Consider the following 18,627-nt stretch of genomic DNA (forward strand, 5'->3'; position numbering starts at 1 on the left):
GAAATGCTCAGAAGCCCCAGAATTTTTTTTTTAATTTTTAAAAATTAATTTTATAGTTATAACTTTTTTTTGACAGTACATATGCATAGGTAATTTTTTACAACATTATCCCTTGTACTCCCTTCTGTTCTGATTTTTCCCTTCCCTCATTCCACCCCCTCCCCTAGATGACAGGCATTCCCATACATGTTAAATGTGTTATAGTATATCCTAGATACAATATATGTGTGCAGAACCGAATTTCTTGTTGCACAGGAAGAATTGGATTCAGAAGGTAAAAATAACCTGGGAAGAAAAACAAAAATTCAAGTAGTCCACATTCATTTCCCAGGTTCCTTTTCTGGGTGTAGTTACCTCTGTCCATCATTGATCAACTGGAAGTGAGTTGGTTTTTCTTTATGTTGAAGATTTCCACTTCCATCAGAATACATCCTCATACAGTATTGTTGTTGAAGTGTACAGTGATCTTCTGGTTCTGCTCATTTCACTCAGCATCAGTTGATTTAAGTCTCTCCAAGCCTCTCTGTATTCATCCTGTTGGTCGTTTCTTACAGAACAATAATATTCCATAACCTTCATATACCACAATTTACCCAACCATTCTCCAACTGATGGACATCCATTCAACTTCCAGTTTCTAGCTACAACAAAAAGAGCGGCCACAAACATTTTGGCACATACAAGTCCCTTTCCCTTCTTTAGTATTTCTTTGGGATATAAGCCCAGTAGTAGCACTGCTGGGTCAAAGGGTATGCACAGTTTGATAACTTTTTTAGCCCCAGAAATTGTTAGGGGGCACTTAAAATGAAGAATCAGGAGTGAAGCTTACTTGGTCATATTAATTCACTGTGTGATCTGGAAAAGCCCTTTCATTTTCTCATTAAAAAACAAGCAATGTTGGACTAGACGGTTTCTGGAGTCCCTCATAAATACTAAAATGCTAAGAAGCAATGTAACCTTCCCAGCCCTTTCAACCAATGGGATCATTAGCTGGCTGAGCCAACTATCAGCAGTTGTTGTCATTGCTTATTGACTTTAGTTGATTATTATATCAAATTATAGCCCTGATGCTGATTGATGGTCAAGCCAGGGGATTTGGGGGGATTGGGATCTTCCTCCCCAAACAAATCCCTCTATGCAGAAGGGAAGGGGGGAAGAATAGGCAGAGTTTTCTGTTTGATGCTAGGGAGTTTGGAACAATGAAGAATGGAGAATTCTGGAGTATTAGAGCCATATATAACTAGCTCCCAAGATCTGGTTGTTCAGTTTTCATTGTGAGCATTATGCTTTGGAAATCAGCAAATGTGTTTTTTTTTTTTTGTTTTGTTTTGGTTTTTTTACTTTTACCAGATCCAAGTCTTTATGTTTATATTTTGGTTTTTATTCTATCATAGTGAGAAAAAATTAGAAAATTAGAATCCTTAGCTTCCTTCAAAGCTCTAACTATAGTAGTCCTTCTTTAATTCTTTTTTTTTAATTTTAATTTTTATTTTTTTTATAACATTATCCCTTGTATTCATTTTTCCAAATTATCCCCCCCTTCCCTCTACTCCCTCCCCCCCCATGACAGGCAATCCCATATATTTTACATGTGTTACAATATAACCTAGATACAATACATGTGTGTAAATACCATTTTCTTGTTGCACATTAAGTATTAGATTCCGACGGTAAAAGTAACCTGGGTAGATAGACAGTAGTGCTAACAATTTACATTCACTTCCCAGTGTTCCTTCTCTGGGTGTAGTTGTTTCTGTCCATCATTGATCAGCTGGAAGTGAGTTGGATCTTCTCCATGTTGAAGATTTCCACTTCCATCAGAATACATCCTCATACAGTATTGAAGTGTACAGTGATCTTCTGGTTCTGCTCATTTCACTCAGCATCAGTTGATTTAAGTCTCTCCAGGCCTCTCTGTATTCCTCCTGCTGGTCATTTCTTACAGAGCAATAATATTCCCTAACCTTCATATACCACAATTTACCCAACCATTCTCCAACTGATGGGCATCCATTGATCTTCCAGCTTCTAGCTACAACAAAAAGGGCTGCCACAAACATTTTGGCACATACAGGTCTCTTTCCACTCTTTAGTATTTCTTTGGGATATAAGCCCAGTAGTAGCACTGCTGGGTCAAAGGGTATGCACAGTTTGATAACTTTTTGGGCATAATTCCAGATTGCTCTCCAGAATGGCTGGATTCTTTCACAACTCTACCAGCAATGTATTAGTGTCCCAGTTTCCCCACATCCCCTCCAACATTCATCATTATTTGTTCCTGTCATCTTAGCCAATCTGACAGGTGTGTAGTGGTATCTCAGAGTTGTCTTAATTTGCAGGAAATCAGCAAATATGACAAATCAGGGGGTGACACTAATTTGATGATTCTCTGGAAAGTGACAGAGGAAAGTTTAACTAATATAGATTTGACTTTAAATGCCCGCTCCACACACAGTATTTTTGAGCTGGTTGTAGAACTGCTTCATGCTATTTATTCAGCATTGGGAGGTCCCCAGCTCTGGACTGAGACAGCACGATGTGCACTGATGTCCCAAGAACTCTGGACAACAGCCATTGGTCACCGTAGATAGACTCTCCAGAAGCCCCAGACTACTGTTTGGTGGTGCTTAAGGGCTTCTTGGGAGTTAAGAACTTTGGCTCAGACCCATCTGCTAACTATGGCAGGAGCACTTTACCCTACTCTTGCCCCATTCATCCCCCCCTGCCAAGGAGTTAGCAGGCAGCTACTCCAGCCTGCTCTAATGCCAGTCAGAAGATTGCTCCTGTTCTTCCCTTCCTTCCTGGGTCTGCTCTGCCTTTGTTGCATGACTTCTGGCCCCTGGGAATACTTGCCACTTGGCCCACACAGGCAGCCCTTCCCTGTTATAGCTTCATATCTTTAGGGCATCTGGAGAAAAAAGAGAAACCAGGTGTGTGTGAGGCAATGGGCTAAGGGTGAGTGAGAAGGTTTGAGAGTAAGGGTGGGAGGAAGGAAGGGAAAGGAAAGAAGTGGGGAAAGACTCTGCCTGATGGCAGGGAGAGAGAAGGGTCCCCAGTTCCATCATGCTCTGAGGGAATCCAGCACCAGAGTGCACCGTGAGGAGCCAGGACTCCATATGATCTTCTAGCCGATAGGGCAGTTCTACTCATTTAAAAGGTCTGAAAGATCTAGAGTCATTTCCCACTTCATGCAGGAACTTCCCTGAAGAGCCAGTGACGGGATGGTCCAGGCACGGCTGTTCTCAAGTTATTTATGGGTTATTTGTGAGCCCTTCACCATTGCTTCTTCCTGTCTTCATGGGCGGCCTGGCGTGCTGTAGATTCATAGCCAGACTTGTCTTACAAGGTTTCCTTAAGGGAAAAAAAGAAGGGAAAGAGAAGGAGGATAGCTCAACACCTTTACTCAGAGCCTCAGAATTTGAGGTCCCCTTCCTAGATGGAATTGAGGGCTCAAGAGGCAGGTCCTAGGATCAGAGTTTAAACCAAAAGTCCTATCTCACAGGTTACATGAATAATATTGACTTTGAGTTTACCAGAAATTAATCCTAGTAATAATGCTGATAACCATGTTTCTATAACACTTTAGGACTTATAAATTGCTTTCTTTACAAGTTTGTACAGTTGTAGGGACTAGGGGGGGCTGTTTTTGGTCTGGGCCTGTGGTCTTATCAATCTGGAGAACTCCCAGCATGGAAGTTCCATGCTCTGATGCAGAAACAGCAGCTCTTCTATGACTTATGGGGAATGGTATAATCCAAGGCCTCTTCAACTTTTCCCACTTGTGACTCTTTTTGCCCAAGAAATTTTTAGGTAAACGTGAACATATAGGTATATAAACTAGGTGTACAAATCAGACATTTACTAATAATAAATCAGTTATGAGACCCCATAACTATTGGAGTAGAAAACGGCAAACCACTCCAGTATCTTTGCCAGGACAAACCCACCGAGAGTATCATCCGTGGGGTCATGAAGAGTTGGATACGATTGAACAAGAACACGAAATATAAAGAAGCCAAGAAAAATGTCGTAAGAACCAGAACTAAAGGTGAATGTTAGAACTCAAATGGGGTTCTTAACCTGGTATGCACAGAATTCATAAGAGATTTAACCCCATATGGGATTGCAACCCAAAGTTTAAGAAGCTTTGGTTTAATCCACTGAGAGATTAAATGACTTGCTCACAGCCACATATCCAAAGTGTATTAAAAGCAGAAATCTGTGTCTTCCTGACTCTGAGGCATTCTATTCATTATATCATGCTGCCTCTCACTATCACCATTCCAAAGTTACAGAAATCAAGGTCCAGAGCACATTAGTGATTTTTCTAAGTTAACTTAGGCAGTAAGGATGACCAAGCCTAGAACCCCTGTCTGTGGCTTTATATATTATTATTATTATTATAGCTTTTTATTTACAAGATAGATGCATGTAGTTTTTCAGCATTGATAATTGCAAAACCTTCCATTCCAATTTTTCCTCTCCTTCCCCCACCCCCTCTCCCAGATGGCAGGTAGTCCAATACATGTTAAATATATTAAAGTATGTGTTAAATATAATATATGTATACATGTCCATACAATTATTTTGCTGCACAAGAAGAGTCGGACTTCAAAATAATGTAAATTAACCTGAAAAGGAAATTAAAAAAATGCAAGCGGACAAAAACAGAGGGATTGGAAATGCTATGTAGTGGTTCACACTCATTTCCCAGAGTTCTTTCGTTAGTTGTAGCTGATTCTCTTCGTTATTGAACAAATGGAACTGATTTGGTTCATCTCATTGTTGAAGAGAGTGTGGCTTTATATTTAATACTCTTGCTAGGACAAGGAGATAGTGAGGTAGCTTCAAAGGACCACATGCTCACCCTGAGTCACCCTGGGGATTAGGGAGGTTAAGTCCCCATAATCTCTGTCCTTGTCACTCACTTCCAAGTTATCCAGTTCCATGACACCATCACTTATATGAAAAAGTAGATAGGTATATATATATGTGTGTGTGTGCATGTGTGTGCGTGTGTGTGTGTGTATAATAAAGAGTACACTTGCTATGAATTGTTTTGATTGGGGTTCTTAATCTTTTTTGTGTCATGAATTCCTTTGGCAGTCCTATGAAAGCTATGAATCTTTTCTGAGAATAATGCTTTTAAGTAATGGAAGGAAATGCTCAATTTCAGTTAGAGGTTAATAAAAACAAAAATGGATTTTCCCCCCTCCTAGTTTTTATCTGAAATCCCTGAAACTCTTGTGAGTCTGTATATTCCAAGTTAAGAACGCCATTCAAATTCTAGCAGACTCACCTTTAGTCCTGATTCTTAAAACATTTTTCTTGGCTTCTTCTTTATATTTCGTGTTCTTATTCAATTATGTCCAACTCTTCATGACTCCTTGGATGATACTCTCCGTGGGTTTGTCCTGGCAAAGATACTGGAATGGTTTGCCATTTCTTAATCCGGTAGAGTAAGACAAATAGAGATTAAGTGACTTGTGCAGAATCACAAAGTTAATATGTGTCTGGGGCCAGATCTATATTCAGATCTTCCTCATTCTAGACTCAATACCCTTATCATTAGGCCATGACCTAGTTGCTTCTATTTCTGCTTCCTACACTTACAATATTCCTAGAAAACTAAAATGAGGAAATTCTGGACTCTTATAAAGACTTAAACTAATGGCCAAATTTGTGAGCATGAAGTTACCTCTTCAAAAAACTTTTATAGATCTGAGGACATTCCTTTATAATGTCAATATTAATTTAAAAATTGAAATATGTATTTTAATCAAACAGCACAAGAAAAATAGTGTCTGTTTCCAACAAATTTACAAGTGTAACAGTAAGAACAACAAAAAACTAAGTGTACAAATAAGTATGTCTAAACAAGACACATAAAATAAATTGGAGACCATCAACAAAAGGAAGGTACTGACATTAACAGGGACCCAGAAAAGCTTATTGAAGTTGGGATTTTTGTGGGGGAAGGAAGGTGGGGAAACAGAGGGAAATGAGGAGTGAGAGGATTTCTGCTGTGGAAAAATTAAGGAGATGGCAAATGGGACCTGATTATGAACAAGCCAATTTTTATTTGAACCTGGAGGTAATAGTGAGCCCCTGGTTTATCAAATGGGAGAGGGGTGTGATATGGTCAAGCCTGATTTTAGGACATTCAGTTATCAGTCCATCAATACCAACATAATGACCAAGGGCACGTTTCCACCAGGATGAAGCATGCCAGTCCGGTTTCACTCATTTTCTCATTCTCTTCTGAGAGTATATATCCACCAATCCACCCCACCCACAGTCTGTTGCCTTTCTTCACTCTTCCCCCCCCACCATGGCTAAAGTGAAGAGTGAGAAAAGGGATGAGGGGGCTGAGAGAAGAAATTTTAGGATTGGGGTTCAGTTTTCTGGTTCCTCTATTTCTCTGCCTCCAGTCCTGTAGATATCTCCAAGAACAGTTCAAGAATATTGGAAGAGAGTTAAGAGAACAAAAAGTCCTTTAAGAGATTATTGAATTTAATTACAGGAATTAAAACTTGCTACACTAAGGGCAAAAGTTGCCAAAAACTTTTCCTCCAATCTACTTATCAAAATACCTCATAAATTTTGACTGATGTAAGAATGTCATATATATTTTCTTCACTCCTCCTGCTGTCCTTATAGATCATAAAATTTTCTTTCTTCATCTTCCTTCTTCTTCCTTTGTTTTCCTTACCTTCCTCCCTTCCTTTCTCTTTCTTCATCTCCTCTTTTCTACCTTTTGGTTTTTCTTTCCTTTCCCTTTCCTTTTTCCCTCCCTTCCTTAATTTGCATTTCTATGATTATTAATGATTTAGAGCATTTTTCATAAGGCTTAGACTTCTTAGATTTTCTTTCTATGAAAACTGCCTTTTCAAATTGTTTCCAATTGGAGAATTGCTCTTATTCTTACAAATGTGGATCTGTTCCCTATTTAGTTTAGAAATGGGATTTTTTAACAGAAAGACTGGCTGCTAAGATACTCCCTACCATTTACTTGCTTGTCTTCTAATTTTAGAAGTTTTTATGGAAAAACTTTTAAATATTTTATAATAAAAATTGCCCATTTTACCTAAGGTGATAAGTCTGCCAATCAATCAGCATTTATTAGGCACCTACCATGTACTAGGCACTGAGAGAGACATTGATCCTCTCTCTTACTTGGTCATGAACTCTTTTCTTCATTTATCTGAAAGGTAATTTCTTTCTTGCTTTTCTTATTTGTATAGGTAATCACTCTTTAGATTATGTATCCATTTGGAGTTTATCTTGATAGAGTGTTATTTGATTGGCATGATAAGTTAATTTAAGTAGGAAGTTCATTTTTATTATATTGGCTTGGCCAACCTGCCCCCCTCCGAATTTAAGCCAGTTGGATGGTTTAATACCTTTGTCTCTACTTACAACATATTATCTTCCCCCAAGACAATGGAGTGGGATGTGCGTGTGTGAGAGAGAGACAGACAGAGAGACACAGATATGTGCCCCACATGAGCAAAGAAAGGCCAGAGGTTACAAGGTCTCCTTGTGGACTTCCCTAAAACACAGGTGACCAATGATCATTTCTCTACTCAACAGTCTTCGGTGCCATCTTGTTGCTTCTGGGATAAACTACAAAATCTTCGGCTTGGCACGAAATGCCCGACAGTATGGATTTCAGTGGATGTGGTAGTGGGGCAAAGGATTACTGGTGAAGGCAGCAGTTCTTTATCAGGTGGGAGGGCATGGATGCATTATGCTAATTCAATTTAGAGGAATATTCCCTCCAGACTTCTTGTATGGGTTTCCCTCTGATCTGAGCATTGCCCACTGTGGATAAGATTATTTTTTCCCACTGCTTTGTTCTGTTGTAGATTGAAATACCTTTTGGGTTTTTAATGTTTTCTCAGCGGTAACCAAGAAATAATAGAATATTTGCGGAGAGGACATTTGCTAGTATTTTCGTGTGTTTATATAGGAAGAGATTTCAGAGGAGAAAAAAAAATAAGAAGGAACCTTAGGTTGAATGTTGACTAGAAGGAAAAATAGCCTGCTCCAAGACTAGTGAGAGGCAGCTAGGTGGTGCAGTAGATTGTGTTGAGTTCAAAGTTAGGAAAACTTGAATTTAAATCCAGTCGCAGAAACTGCCTAGCTGTGTGAACTTGCATAGGTCACTTAATCTCATTTGCCTATAGATTGGTGATCCGCTGGAGAAGGACATGGCAAGATATTTAAGTATCTTTGCCAAGAAAAGCCCAAACAGGGTCATGACTGAACAACAACAATGTTCCATTATGCTGGTTCCAGAAGCAGAAAGAATGCCATTGTCTGCTCCGTCCTGCCAAAAGGATCCCTCACTTTGCCGAGCTTACGCTTATGAGAAGATGACCTCTTAGATAGATATGTGAAGGAGCTGTCTTTTCAATTATCATGTGACTTGATTGCATATAGCAAGGGGTTTTCCTGCTTCTGGTCTTTGTCCCCCTCCATTTCCCCTTCTGTATCTGATCATTCTATCCCTGTTGAAACTTTTCATGGATCCCCATTGATGACTTGGTAACAATCACTTTGTGGGTGGCATTCAAAGCCTTCTTAAACCTGACTCCCTTTCTCATCCTTATTTCTTTCGCAGTATTCCTGGTTGATTTAATGTGGTTTGAGATGCAGAATGTTATAGTAGAAAAAATACTGGGTTTAGATTCATGGCATCTGGATTCAAGTTTACCATAAACCTGGGTGAATCCTTAAGACTAGATGACCTCTAACTCTGAATTTGTCATCTTTGTGTGATTTGATTTGATTATGAAGCAGTGTGACATCATGGACAGGATGCCAAATGTAGAGTCAGGAAAACTTGGGTTCTCAACCCACTCCTAGTTGTCAGGCCCCAGCTAAGACACCTGCACTGATCCTCAGTTTCCTCAATCGTAAATCCGTAATCTGGGAGTAGGTCTGCCTCCCAGTGGTATTCCAATGGCGGTCCTTTTTAAACCCTGAACTTCTAGAAGTCATCGTTTTTCCTCGTTTTGTCCGGCACACTACACAGCCTAAATAACTTCCCCAGATAGACCTTGCACTTTACCACCTTACTGCTTTTGTCTGCCCTGTTCCCTTAGCAAGTAAATCTGTTCCAACTTTCAAGTTGATCCTGGCTAAAATGTCATTTCTCCAAGTTTTCCCCCCAGACAAAAGTGATGTCTCTTTCTCCTGAAATCCCAAACCCTTTTGTTCTTCTCACAGTATATCCATACCCTGATTTCTTTTTTATTTTTTTAATTTTAATATTTATTTTTTTTATTTTATTTAGAATTTTTTTCACAGTATATATGTATGAGTAATTTTAAAAATAATATCCCTTGTATTCATTTTTCCAAATTATCCCCCCCTCCCTCCATTCCCTCCTCCCGATGACAGGCAATCCTATACATTTTACATGTGTTACAATAAAACCTAGATACAATATATGTGTGTAAATACCACTTTCTTGTTGCACATTAAGCATTAGATTCCGAAGGTGTAAGTAACCTGCACACCCTGATTTCAATAACAGTCACTGGCCTCTCGTGTTCCTGACCAGTTAAAAACTCTGGGAGGGCGGAAGCCATGAGTCTTCAGAGCTTCTACATCTCTTACTTGGATCTTTTACAAATATTATGTCTCTCAAAAATAACTGAAGGAACAAGGGAATTATGAACTCTTGGAGAAAGAAATGAAGCAACCATTTAAGGCGGATGAACTTGAAATTTGTACAGAGCTTTTCAAGATCAAAGTAAAATGAGTTATGGTTGAAGTGCTTGGTACCGTCTCATAATGTCATGGCCAAAGAAGTGTTTCATCATGAGGCTTTTCAGAGAGAGCAGAAGGGACGATCGTTTAGAAATCTGGGAAGCTCTCCCCTTCTCACCCACATCGCAATCACTCATTGTGACTAATGTGAACAGGTTGGTGATGGAGGGAGATGCCAAACATTAAACTCAGAGCCAGGACAAGATAGACTGGGTAATCCTGAGGTGTCAAGATGGTGAAATGATCTTTTTGCTTATGTCAAAACTCACTTTCAGCTTGGCCATCTTGAAGATAAGAAGCATGGAAATAATAATAATATTAAATATTTGTATAGCATTTTAAAGTTCTCAAAGTATTTCACATCCATTTTCTCACTTTATTCTCACAATAACCCTGGGAGATTATTGGGGCATGCTATGGTAGCAGGACCCAAGGGACTCTCCATCTCTGAGATGCATAAGGTAGTGCTCTGCATATACTAGAAATTTACTAAGTATTTGTTGAATTCAATGGAATTAAATGGACTATTAGAGCTGGGAGACATCTTAAAGATTATCTAATTCAATTCTATTTTACAGATGGAAAAACTGAGGGACTGAAGGGTCTTGGAATTCTCCTTCAGTTCCCAGCCTTTTCCTTTCATTGTTTATTCTAGCAAGTGATAAGATGGACTGATATATCTTTCATTTCTTTCCTATAGCTATATTCACTCTTTTAAAAAGCTGAATATGGTATTTCCCCCCAATTACACGTATAGTCGTCAGCATTCATTTTTTATTGAATTTCACATTTTTCTCCCTTTCCCTTCCTCTTCTTTCTCCTCTCCAAGATAGCAAGTAATAGGTTATACATATACAGTCAGGTTAAACATATTTCCATGCATAGGTTATATTGCTAAATCAGGTTAGCTATGCACTACATTCACTCTTTGGTGAAAATATGAATGGGTCCAGGAAAAATGAGAAGTGTGCCCCCAGTTTCTCCCCTCCCCCTCTTCATCTTTCTCCCCTTTCATAGTTCACACTATACACACCATGTCTTTCTGTTCTCTTCCCTGTCCCCTTTCTCAAAATCTGCTTTCAGGAAATAGTCTGTTAGCATTCATTTACATCTTTGCATAAATTTAAGCCTGTGTATTATTGCCTCTCTCAAGACATTTTTAATTTTCTCTGGAAAATAATCCTTTTGTTGTGTAATTGAAGGCTCTTCTTCCTCCCCCCCCCTTCCCCTTCTCCAATGACGTCCCCCTTGGGTAGTCTGAAGGAGGATGGTGAATGGATTCCAGAAGTGAAAAGGAGAAACCATAATCGAGGAGTTTCCTGACCCCAAAAGGAGATGGTTTTTCTTACTTTTTCTTATGGTTTTTCACCAGTTGAATTCATGCTTCTTCTCTAAAGTGAGGTCCTCCATCCTCCATGACCCTTGGGCTTGTGACACCCTTTCCTTTTGGACTTCTAGCACTTTGCTTTGAAGCTTCGTAACAGAAAAATCATAGAATCACAAGGTCTTAGACCCAGGGGTTATCTCATCCAAGCGTGTCTCTTTATGGAAATTGAGAGATGATAATGAACGACTTGGGAGAAGGTCACACAAAAGAACCATAATCCCAACCGTCACCTAGTATGTATTACTATTCATTCTTGTCATCAGCATAGTGTCTCAGCCTGTTCCCACATCAGTTATAGTTTCCTGAGGCCAGGAATCACGTCTTCCCTAGACTTTATCTCCCCTCGCACCCAGCATCTGCAGTGTGTTAATAAGCATTTGTTGATCAGTCCGTTAATTGATAAACTACAGAACATGTTTTAGTTCTATCAAGGTAGGAATGGGCTGATCAGCCACAGTAGAACACAGTACCCTCAGACCCCCAGTCCTTTGTTCCTGATCTTCAAGTAAGCTGAACTCATGGACTCATAGATCTGGAAGTGAAGGGGACCTCCGAGGCTAAATCGGTCTCTTTTTCAAGTGAAGAGATGGAGAGCTGCCAAAGTTAAGGTCACCCTGGTGGTGAGTAATACAATGGGGAGGCTAGCCCTAGTCCTTGACCTCCAAACCTGGAGCTCTTTCCAATATAAACAGATGCCAGGCTAACTTTAGGAGTTATCTAATCAACCAACCTCCCATTCAGGGACTACTATCAAAGTAATTGCATTGGGCTGGCACTTAGGGAGCACAAAGCAGCGGGCCAGGGTCTCAGTCTTAAGCAGCTCAGGATATTGTTGGCTTTTGGCCCCCATTATTCACGTGCCAGAGGAGGATGAGAACTTGGTGGGTTGGGATTTCAGGGAAGGCTCCCTGGAGGAGAATAGCATTTGATCTATGCCCCAGACAGGCAGGCCAAGCATATCGTTCCACCCTTCCATGTTTCTTACCTGGACCCAGTGTCACATGGAACATGCTTGTGCTGGAAAACCAATAAGTTCAGATCTACACAATCGAGGCTCTTGTTTCATAAAAGCCCTAAGCTACCCACCTCCTTTTTATCTGCTACATTGCCCCTGATTGCATTGCCCAGGTGTTTTGCCAAGCAGGATGTGCCAGGACAGGGTACTGAAAGGAGGAAAGAGAGTTACTTTCATTTGTAGCCAATTTCAGTCACAGATCTTTATGTCAACGGAAGACTTTTATGAATACTCATCAGTACAAGAGAAGGGGAGAGAGAGAGAGGGAAGGAGAGGGGCAGAACAAGAGAAGGAAGAGGGAGAGAGAAACAGAGAAATATACACAGAGACACACACATGGAAACACAGAATCTCTTCCCTCACAAGTGCTGGTTTCTACATGTCTCCTGAGATTCGAGGGCATTTATGAAATGTTGCTGAGGAATTCTTCCCAACCTTCAGTTTCCTTGCATGAAGCTTGATCTGTTCTCTACAAAGCTGAGGAGACAAGAACAATATGATGGGGCCATCCTGCTTTGTGAAAAGACAGGGGATGGTTATATTATCTTCCTTTTCTCAGTTGAATTAGATTTAATCGCTCAGTTGTTTTTAGTCACTTCAGACTCTTTGTGTGACCCCATTTGGTAGAGGTAATGAAGTATTTTTTGTCATTTCCTTTTCCAGCTTGTTTTTACAGTTGAGGAAACTGAGGCAAACAATGACTTGCTCAGAGTTATACAATCAATGACTGAGGTAGAATTTGAACTTGTGAAAATGAGTCTTCTTGACTCCAAGCCCAATGATCTATCCACTGCCCCAGAAGCTAGATTGGGAGATGGGAAAAATGACAATAGATATAATAAACTGATGACCACATGAGTCAGGTTAGTAAGGGGGGAATCCTTAGCCGAGAATGGGTGAATGAGTCTTGCCTGCTCCATGGCTTCCTCTTGGCTCGTCCTGCTCCCCTCCACATAGATAACCTTTCACATATCTTAGTGTGAATCTCAAACTCCAAAGAATAGTAACACTTGAAATAGGTTATTTTTTGTTCATGAAGGCAGATGTTTTCATTGAGAAATTCAAGGCCTTATTTTCCATGTAGCCATTAATCTAACCTCCCTGGGTAGCTTTTGAATTCTCTTCCATGTCCTAAGCTTGGATGCATGCTTGCAGGATTCAGACAGGGTATGGGGACAAAGTGCCATGGCCATCAGGGACTGGACTGTAGAAGCCACTTTCTTTATTTCCATGGAGTGAATGAAAATAGGAGAAACTTGTATTGTTCCATAAAACTCTCCCAGATAAATCTAACTTGGTTACCTTCCTCACCCCAAGACCCAGATAAATGTCTTGCCTGTGGTATGCCATCATGCCCAAGTTCGATTGGTGATCCAATACTTGGGGCAAAGGTAGCCTGGCTACAGATTATTCCAGTTACACATATATACTCCTAGAGGGAAGGTAGCAGGATGGGGAAATCAGGAAACAAGGCTTTGAGTCCTGACTCTGCTCCTGTTTGACTTGGAGAAGGAGTTCTCATTTCCCCTGTGTAAGATGAGGCAAATGGACTTTAAAGTTCTTTTGTATCTTATGGTCCAAACATCATGGGCTAGAAGGGACCTTGAAAGGCATTTTATCCATCTACCTCATTTCATTTCATTTTAAATTTTATTTTACAATTATTTCTTTCACTTAATAAGCATTTTGATTTATTTAATTTAAGTACACATTGTTTTCTAAATTATGTCGCGAGAGAGAAATCAGAGCAAAAGGGGAAAACCCATGGAAAAGATTAAAAAAGAAACAAAAAAGAAATGAATATAGTTCTTTTTCTGGATTCAGATGGCATTTTCTGTCCCAAGTCTATTGGGATTGCTTTGGATCACTAGCCATTGAGAAGAATCAAGTCTTTCTTAGTTGATCATTGCACTTTCTTGCTGTTGTGTACAATCTATTCTTGGTTCTGCTTGTTTTGCTCAGCATCAGCTCATATAAATCTTTCTAGGTATTTCTACAGTCAGCTTGTTCATCATTTTTTATAGAGCAATAATATTCCTTTACCTTCATATACCACAACTTGTTCAGCCATTCCCCAAATGATGGGCATCTACTCATTTTCCAATTCTTAGTTACCTCAAAAAGAGCTGATATAAATATTTTTGCACACGTGGATCCTTTCTCCTTCTTCATGATTTTCTTGGGATTAATAGCACTGCTGACTTAAAATTATGCACAGTTTGATACCCCTTAGGGCATTGTTTCAAATTGCCCTCTAGAATGATTAGATCATTTCGCAACTCAACCAACAATGCATCAGTGTCCCAGTTTTCCCACATTCGCTCCAACATTTATCATTATCTTTTCCTGTCATCTTGGCCAATCTGAGAGGTGTGAGGGGGTACTCCACAGTTGTTTAAATTGCATTTCTCTAATTAATAGTGATTTACAGCATTTTTTCATATGACTATAGATAACTTTAATTTCATCATCTGAAAATTATTCATATCCTTTGATATGAATATTTATTCAATTGGTGGATAATATATAAAGCATTGTGTCATATTTGTAAGAATACATTTTAGAAATGAGACCTTTGTCAGAAATACTTGCTGGAAAATTTTTTTTCCTAGCTTTTAACAAGTATTTTTTCCCTTTTCCTTTCTTCCCTCTACTCCCACTCCTGCCAAGTAAAAAAGAAAGAAAAAGGGGCAAATGTTTGTAGTCAATGAACTCAAATGTCTGCATTGCATGTGTCCATGGATGTGTCTCATTCTGCATCTTGTCCCATCACCCCTCTCCCAAGAGGTGCCAAGAGATAATATGCATCATCATTGGTCCTTGGAAGAACTGTGGTCTGTCATCACATTGAAACTTACCTTTCAAAGTTACTTTTTTCCCCTTATAACCTATTTTATTCTGCATTTCCAGTTCAAAGATCATTAGAAATTATTTTTCTTTCTAATGATTTTGTCATATAGATTGCTCTGGTTCTGCCCAATTCACTGCATCATTTCATATTAGTTTTCCATTTTCTCATTTTTATGACCCAATAATTTTCTATTTCATTTATGTACCAGAATTTTTCTAGCCACTTCCCAATAGATGGAAACCTGTTTATTGTCCAGTTCTTTTGCTACTAAAACAAATTCTGCTGTACATATTTTTAATCATATGGGTCCTTTTCCTTTTTTTTTTTTTTTTATTCCATTGACAGTACAGGCCTCATGGTATTATTATTAGTCAAAATGTATGCAATTTAGTGACTTCCTATAATCTCTGTACTTTATAGATGAGTAACTGAGGCACAAGGGTCAAATGAGGTCCAGGATCTAGGGTTTAAGTTCAGATCCTCTGAGGCCAAAAACAACACAGGTTTTTACTGGACCACATAGATTTTTACTGTAACATATTCAACCATTTCTTAGATTGAAATTTTGTTTAATTTATGAAGATTTCCCTCCCTTCCCCTTTAAATTATTTTGCATATAAGAATCTGAGGATAAATAAATCCAGGAAACTTTGAAAACTTTATGGAGAAATCGGTCTAAAGCATTGGGCACTGCATGGAAAAAGCTGACCTGGGTTTATTGGGGGAAGTCTATTTAAATCCAACCAATATCTATTAAACACCTACTCTATATAAGGCATTGACCTAGGAAATAGAGATGAAAAGATAGAAATGACCTATGTCCTTCATGGTTTAGCTAAGCCTCCTACAAGACTTGTTCTTGATCTGGTTTGGAATCCAGCTTCACTTATTCCAACTTCAGTATTCTTCCCACTGCATCCAGACTCTGATACTCTCTAAATGCATGGCCTTGAACAAGTCATCAATTTCCTCTTTTATAAAATTGTACTGTTGTTGAATCACTTCAGTCAAGTCCAACTCTTCATGACTCTATTTGGGGTTTTCTTGGTAAAGATACTAGAGTGGTTTGCCATTTCCTTCTCTAGCTCATTTAACAGATAAGGAAACTGAGGCAAACTGGCTTAAGTGACTTGCCTAGGATCACTAGCTAAGTATCTGAGGCCATACTTGAACTTAGAAAGTCTTTCTGATTCTTGGACCAGCACTCTATCTACCATGGAGCCAGCTATTTGCCTTCTCGGAGATAAACCATTTTTGTACTAATTATTTTGTAGTATTTTTGGCGAGGAAAATAGTTTGTAAATATGAAAATACTTTCTTTTTTTTTTCTTTTAATAGTTTTTATTTATCAGATACATGCATGAGTAATTTTACAACATTGACAATTGCCAAACCTTTTGTTCCAATTTTCCCCCTCCTTCCCCACCCCCCCCCAATGGCAGGTTGACCAATACATGTTAAATATATTAAAGTATAAATTAAATACAATATATGTATACATATCTAGTTGTTTTGCTGTACAAAAAGAATCGGACTTTGAAATAATGTACAATTAGCCTGTGAAGGAAATCCAAAATGCAGGCGGACAAAATTCGAGGGATTGGGAATTGAAAGTACTTTATTAATGAATTACTGTTATTATCTCATAGAAGTCAATACAAATTTGACTGATTTTTTTTAATTGAAAAAAGTAAGATCTTTATCAACTCTCCAACTCAACCTAGTATTTAAATATCCAAGAAATGACACTTAAATCCTTTGTTGATGGTTGATGTTAAAGAATTGAATATTCTTTTTTTGAATTGGGCCCTACATAAAGATATTTTCTTTTTTTTTTTTTCTGCAGAAAGGATTGTCTAAAAATATGGAACGCTTTTCAAAATGCATTCATTTCCAAGAACCCATGCAACATTACAGAACAAGATTATCAGCCACTAATGGCGTTGGCTGCTCATCCTATACCTTGTAATAAGGTAAGTCACTGTTTAAACTTTGTAGATACACATTTGTATCCTGAATCACTCTGGTCAGATCTACTTTTGTGTTATTAATGAAGTCATTTAAAAAGAAATATTAATACTCAGCAAGTAAGAAAAGGCAGCAGCACTGATGTGGTAGAAGATATCCCAAAGACTATGCTCACCTTCACAGGGTAGGCCACTCTGTGCTAAAGAAGGCCTGGGGTAGATAGGCTTGGATACGGGTTGCCTATAGCAACAGGGACTTTCATGACATGATCTTATAAGGGATGAAATACTGTCCAACCACCGGAGACGTTTTGTACTGCCATGGAAAAAAATGTAAGTTGTAATTTGGAGAAAGCCACCTTGATTTAAGAGCCACTGCAGTGAGGAATTGTAGCAGAAAAATAATTTTATGACCTGACAACAGATACTATAGTTATCAATAAGTAATTTATCACCGCACTAGAGCTTAAACATCAGGGGAGAGACGATGCCTTATGTGATAATAATAACTCACATTTGTATAGTGCCATAAGGCTTTCAAAGGACCCAGGTAAGTGAGAGAAATAATACCATTTTTGTTATATTGGTGGAGATTTTGAGACTAAGGGTTTTCTAGCTGGTTTGAGTGTCTAGATTTGAACTCATCTCCCAAGTCCAAGGTGATCTGGTTAGTTTCTGCTGTCTTACATAGAGAAGGACAAAGCATTAATTAGGTCTGGGATGACTACACAGTATTTTTGTTGTTGTTGTTGTTGTTGTTGTTTTTATTTCCCTTATATCTAGCATGGGACCTTATATACAGAAGGGGCATAATGAAAATTGGAGGAATAACAGCCTCTTTAAATCCTCCCTTATTCCTGGCCACTGTACTCCCTAAAACTTCTAAAGAGTAGGCTTTCCTCTGCTTCAAGTTAGCTATAGGATCTCCCTTCCACTGCGGCATTCCTCTTGTCTACCCTAGACTGCCATGATATCTCCCCCTCAGAGATCTCTTAGCACTTAGTGTCCACATCTCCCTTCTGATTTATTGCCTCCCCATGTGCATTTATTTAGTTTTTTCCCTTCAAGCAGATTATAAACTTTATGAGGAATCAGGTTTTATACTTCCAAGAGAAACCTCTGCATCAAAACCAGTGCCTTCCACCCAACAAATGCTCAGTCACTATTTGTTCTTTTACAGGGACCAAGGACCCTAGTAGGTATTAGTGAAGGCAGTTATATCGACATGTGATTTGATGGTTGGGACAAGACTCTCTTTTCCAGGATTTCCTCCCACAATCATCCTAGAGGAGCACATCTTTTTTTTCTTGGCCTGAATTTCTGAGCTTTAGCATTAAACCACAAGGAAAGGGCCACCTCCAGAATACATTCAAATGTATTTGGGTCCACTGGGAAGGAAGGAGGATTGTTTGGGGAGCAGTTGGATGATCTAGCCCCCTCTCCCATAAGTGTAAACTTTGTCACCTTCCCTGAGGTAGGTTTTGGAAATGGCAGGCACACAGTGGAGGTAAGAGTGGAGGGAAAAAAAAAACTCCAGATGGAGGGCTGTGGCCAATTTGGGGAACCAAGTCAGGGAGAGCAAGCTTTAGATGAAAAATAGCTCTTCCTGGGTATCTGGAAAGAGGGG

At 39.1% G+C, this 18,627-nt stretch overlaps 1 protein-coding gene across 1 annotated transcript in view; it reads left to right on the forward strand.

Moving 5' to 3' along the window:
- Positions 1-18,627, forward strand: part of CD38 (CD38 molecule) — an 89,885-nt gene that overhangs the window by 32,178 nt on the left and 39,080 nt on the right. The window contains exon 2 of the mRNA XM_074276280.1: positions 16,880-17,006. Coding sequence (XP_074132381.1) covers positions 16,880-17,006 — 127 coding nt within the window. The remainder of the gene's footprint in view (positions 1-16,879; positions 17,007-18,627) is intronic.

Source organism: Sminthopsis crassicaudata, chromosome 6, assembly GCF_048593235.1.
Source record: "Sminthopsis crassicaudata isolate SCR6 chromosome 6, ASM4859323v1, whole genome shotgun sequence".
Classification (NCBI taxonomy): domain Eukaryota; kingdom Metazoa; phylum Chordata; class Mammalia; order Dasyuromorphia; family Dasyuridae; genus Sminthopsis; species Sminthopsis crassicaudata.